The following is a 5,557-nucleotide window of genomic DNA, read 5'->3' on the forward strand; positions in this document are numbered from 1 at the left end:
TCACATATATCCCCTCTCCCTCCTTTCTTCTCACCTCCCTCTCAACCATCTTCCTCCTCTCTTTCACACATGCCTTTCCCCATCGCTCATGCTTCATCCACCCCAAGCCATGCTTCCCGTTTGTACCAACCCCATGACCTCCTAATGTTGCAACCGCTCCTCCATCTCATCCACCCCTGCTCTTAAATTCCACTTCCGACTTTCCTTCTTCTCTGGGAGAGCATTATTTACCACTATATACATACAGTCACGTGAAAAAGTAAGTACACCCCATGTAAAGTTTTGACTTTTTCAACATATTTCAACATATAACTATTTGATCTTCATTTCAACAATATTGATAGATAAAGATGATATAATATAACAAATATCATGAAACATTTACATTTTGTAGTCCATTGTATAATTTAAATAAACATAAATGCAAATTTCGCACGTGGAAAAAGTAAGTACACCCCTACATTTATCACTACTTCAAATACCTAAAACAAGCGTTACGCCTAGGTCCCCCGTCGGGGAAGTGATGTGAGTTGACAAAGCGGAAGACGCAGAAAACATGCTATGATATGATATTTTGCTCACAAGGTTCAGACATACATGGAGGTGGCCATCTTGGATTTTGACGTGGCGACCCAATTTTCAATAGCCTTCTTCCTTATGCCTAGATACACCCACACACCAGATTAGAAGTTGGTACTTCGCTTATTTTTCAAGATATTCCGCTCACAAGTTTCAGACATACATGGCGGTGGCCATCTTGGATTTTGACGTGGCGACCCAATTTTCAATAGCCTTCTTCCTTATGCCTAGATACACCCACACACCAGATTAGAAGTTGGTACTTCGCTTATTTTTCAAGATATTCCGCTCAAAAGGTTCAGACATACATGGCGGCAGCCATCTTGGATTTTGACGTGGCGACCCAATTTTCAAGAGGCTTCTTCCTTATGCCTAGATACACCCACACACCAGATTAGAAGTTGGTACTTCGCTTATTTTTCAAGATATTCAGCTCACAAATTTCAGACATACATGGCGGCGGCCATCTTGGATTTTGATGTGGCGACCCAATTTTCAATAGGTTTCTTCCTTATGCCTAGATACACCGAAACACCAGATTAGAAGTTGGTACTTCGCTTATTTTTCAAGATATTCCGCTCACAGGGTTCAGACATACATGGCATCAGACATACATGGCGGCGGCCATAGTAGGTGATAAATGTTGCTTCTGGGACACCCCAAATCTCCATTCACTTACATGTTAATTTTCCTCTCACCCTCATCTCCCCAAAACACCTCTATTTCTCCCACCCTGTTCTTTACGAACCTTTTGTCTATAGCACCTATCCTTAATGTTGGTCATTAGACCACTCAAACACTACAAATATTAATTGTTTCCCCTTATGAACCTGTGATCCATCTTCTACATATCATCTGGCGGATCATCTTTGACCCACTCAAACATCGACCCTACAAATATTTGTTTATGTGTAGGAAATAATTTAATTATCTTACCACTACCTTCACCATCTAATATATTATTAAAAAGAGGTTTGAGTTTGTATCAAGATATTTTAACTGAGCTAAGATAAAATGATAAACCTCCCTCAATGTCCTTGTCTGAGCACCTAGAGTGCCACACACCATTTTTTCATTATAAACAGAGACTCAACGAACATGAATGTTTTACTCTTCTCTTGCCTGAAGCAAAAATATTATGTCTTAGTCCAGTGATATTTTTAAACATTAAATCCCATAAAGAATGTTAATTCCCTTCCTTGAAGGGACACACCCGGAATTTTCAAGAAACTCATTGCCTCCATGATGTCATTAAATTTCCCCATCCCAGCTATATTAACTGAACCTCACTTGAGGTGGTTTCATTCGAAAAATGTTTTCCAACGTTGAAGATGACATTGAGTTTGACGCTTTATCGCAAGATAGGTAAGTTTTTTTTTGTTTTAACGATTAATTATTCATTGTTTTATATAGAACATGATTAAAAATTATTGTTTTTTAACAGCCTCTCAATAATTAGTTTTTTTTCTCTTTTTTAACAGCCTCTCTTTATCAAAGTTGGTGGTTGATGTTGAAAATGAAGCCAATAATTATCACCAACAAAGGGAGAATCTGAATGAAACCCTTACAGAATTAACTGAAGTTTGGAGGCATAATAAGATGGCTGGGTGTTTGGACAGCTTCTCGCACCCTTTAATATTTCCTAAAGCTGTCTCAACAACAGAACAAATGACTGGCAACGAATTTCACAACCTTGAAGTTCCGAGGAGTGCTAATTCATTCCCTACCCATGTGAGTTTAAAATTTCCATCTTGATAAACTCTATTTCTCTGTTAGATTCAACTTTACTTATTACAAATTTTACAGTTTCTCGCTTTGTTTTCCAACAGAACATTACTTCAATAGCTGAGATGATAGTTGAGATCGATGATCACAACCACGACCACGACCACGATCACAACTCTGATTGGGGTTATTTTGAGATCCTAAAGAGTGGTTATTTACTTCCAACCTGTGATACCCTAAATTTTCATCTCGACAGCATTGACACCAAGCTCAACTTTTTAGAGGTATGTGTATGTGTGTGTGTGTGTGTGGTACACCATATCCCTACACATCGTAGGAGGCGATTCAGGGTTGGCGTCAGGAAGGGCATTCGGACATACATATATCATTCAAATATTCCTTTACTTCACCCCCCCCCCCCCCCCCTCTTGTATTTAATAGAAAGAGATTCAAAACCTGAAGACATCTGCTGAACCAACCTTTGACTTGTGCTGGGAAGAAATTGATGACTTGTGCTGGGAAGAAATTGATGACTTGTGCTGGGGAGAAGTTGAATGTATACCTCAAGAAAAATGTTTTGTTAATATAAAGATTTTGTTTTCAATATTACATGAATATATTTGCTTTGTATACAACTATTTAATAATTAATTACAAAAAGAGAATAAAGGAAAAAGGACGGGAAGGTGCGTCCCCCTCCCTTGATCCCCCCTCATCCCACTCCTCCCCTCCCCTTGTGTGTGTGGGGAAGGTGGGGGTGGGATGAGGGGGGATCAAGGGTGGGGGACGCACTGGGGGTGGGGGATGATGGGTGTGGTCTGTGTGGGCGGGGTGTGTGGGCGTGGTCTGTGTGGGCGTGGTCTATGTTGGTGTGGTCTGTGTGGGCGTGGTCTGTGTGGGCGTGGCTTATGATTTTTATTTATTTAATTTTTTTATTATTACCACTAATTAAATTAGCTCATCTGGTTGGGGTGAATAGAAATGTTGTTTAATGAATTATTAGCTTTGTTTTTTGTAATTCTTGTGAATAAAATGCCCCTAATATTTCTTCCCCATTCATATCATATCATTTGTAAGTCCAAGGGACTGTATCCTTTACATTAACAATTTAAAATAATTCACGAGTCCATTTCTTTGTATAACCTTTCTCAAAATGACTTTTCCATCTGTATATTCTTACAATATCACCAACTTTGAACTTGGGTTTTCTCAAATTAATCTCCTTTTCATATTCTAATTTTGTAAATGATTCTGACGGTTTTGATTTTGTTGATGAATGAACAGTATTATTGTAATTATCTACAATATCCTGAATTAAATACACCCACTGTTGAGAACTGAGTTGTGTGAATTTTTTATATAATTTCTCTTTCAAAGTACGATTAAAACGCTCAATAACAACTGCCTTTCCTTCATTAAAGGTGCTGTATAATTTAATACCCTCCCCCTTAAGAAATTTCATAAATATTTTGTTATAGAACTCTGTTCCCTCATCGGTCCACAGTTTCTTTGGTTTTCTTTTATCCCTATCAAATATTAGCTTAAATGCTAACATTAAAGTATCACCCCTTTATTTTTTAAAGGAACAACTCAGGCAAATCTACTCCTCAAATCAATAATGGTTAAAGCATACCTGTATCCCCTGTCATTATTCAATTCGATTAAATCAGCGGACCATATGTGGTTGGTGTATTTAGAATAAACTTTCCTTCTTTTAAACTTTGTGATTATAGGTTTGTGTAATTCATTAGCCAAAAGCTCCTCAGTCTTGATGACATCATTGGAGTCTAATAGTTTTTTGAGGGTGAATAACCAAGACCAAGTTTCAATTTGACACATCATTTTTTTAACAATAAACCGATCAACTTTCTCTCTCAATATAGGATTTTGTATCAAAGACAAATTATATAACATTTCTCTGTCTGCTTCATGTTTTTCATCCAATGTAGTGGTATTCCCATAAGCAATATCATGTTTCATACACACTTCATCAACCCTATTTATAGGTTTAGACCAAGGTTTAGGATTGTTAGCCTCATCTAATCTTTTATCCAGGTTTGTTCCATGACCACAGAAAGAATATCCAGGTAGATGTAGTTCCCCAGGAATTCCAGTTGTTGTAAATTTACTTCCTGACAGAAACTTTTGTATGTCTCCTCCACTTTTAGGAGAGACGAATTGGCACTTTTTAGAGCCACACACTTGACATATTCCTTTTTGATAAACTCTATTATTTTTAGCTTTAACATAAGAGATATTTTTCGTATTAGTTTTCTTTTTACACTTGAGACAATAACTCATATTTATTTATGAGAAATATTAACAGACTTATATGAAGAAAATATTTATTTTGATTTTTCTATTACCGTTTGTAATATAACCTTTCATATCATAAATACTTTAAGAATAGTTTTAAGATTTTCTTCCCCCATTTATTTAGGATTAAAATCAACAGTGAAAGTTATATCTATATCTTTCCCTTTCCTTTTTGCTACTACCTTTTCAAAATACTCCTTACCCAACTTGTCTAATTTTAAAGTTTTTTCTTCTTCACTCAAAACACTCATCTTAATCTTAATATCTAACCTTTAAAATTCTTCATCTAATTTTCTCAATTTTTCTTTCACTTCCATTTCATTTAACACCTTATCAACCATAAGGGTTAGATCTACATCTATTCCTTTCCTTATAGCATCTACCTTTTCAAAATACTCCTTACCCAACTTGACTAATTTTAAAGTTTTCTCTTCTTCAGCTAAAACACACGTCTTAATCATTAAATCTACCCTTGAAAACTCTTCATTTAATTTCTCTAACCCTTCATTAATTTGTTCTTCATTTAATATTTTAACGTGTTCTTTTTCATCAACATCCCTTTTCTCTCTTTCCTCCTTCTCTTCTTCAACTCCTTCCTCATCCCTTGCTACCCTTGAGTTTGAGCCCCAAAGAATATTATACATATACTCATCTGGATTTTGAGATATTCTTGTATCTATAATTATTTTTCTCATAATAGGATACCAATAAGATTTGTTGATGATTTCTAAAAGAGTTTTATATTTCATAACTTTGAGAAGTTCATTTTTATTTAATATTTTTAACAAGTCTCTATTTGTGGGTTTAACAATATCAGTATAAGGCCAGTTTTTAATGACAAAATTTCCATGTATATGCTCCACATCATAAGGTATATAATACCGAGCACCCTTTTCTTGTAGGTATCCCTGAATACAAAAATTATAATTCTCTTGTAG

At 35.8% G+C, this 5,557-nt stretch overlaps 1 protein-coding gene across 1 annotated transcript; it reads left to right on the forward strand.

Moving 5' to 3' along the window:
* Positions 1-1,891: 1,891 nt before the first annotated feature.
* Positions 1,892-4,895, forward strand: LOC144893397 (uncharacterized). The gene is made up of 5 exons (XM_078783992.1): positions 1,892-1,944; positions 2,061-2,310; positions 2,409-2,588; positions 2,746-2,989; positions 4,744-4,895. The coding sequence occupies exons 1-5, from the start codon at positions 1,892-1,894 to the stop codon at positions 4,893-4,895; spliced, it is 879 nt and encodes a 292-aa protein (XP_078640118.1).
* Positions 4,896-5,557: the final 662 nt, after the last annotated feature.

The sequence above is a fragment of the Myxine glutinosa genome, chromosome 8 (genome assembly GCF_964187855.1).
Source record: "Myxine glutinosa chromosome 8, kmMyxGlut1.1, whole genome shotgun sequence".
NCBI classification, from domain to species: domain Eukaryota; kingdom Metazoa; phylum Chordata; class Myxini; order Myxiniformes; family Myxinidae; genus Myxine; species Myxine glutinosa.

What these genes read in the sequence shown, in the direction of transcription:
- LOC144893397 (XM_078783992.1), top strand. Translation starts at nt 1,892, where the DNA reads ATGTTTTCCAACGTTGAAGATGACATTGAGTTTGACGCTTTATCGCAA. An exon ending in CTAATTCATTCCCTACCCAT is followed by an intron (nt 2,311 to 2,408) that starts GTGAGTTTAAAA and finishes GTTTTCCAACAG; the next exon opens with AACATTACTTCAATAGCTGA. An exon ending in CCAAGCTCAACTTTTTAGAG is followed by an intron (nt 2,589 to 2,745) that starts GTATGTGTATGT and finishes TGTATTTAATAG; the next exon opens with AAAGAGATTCAAAACCTGAA.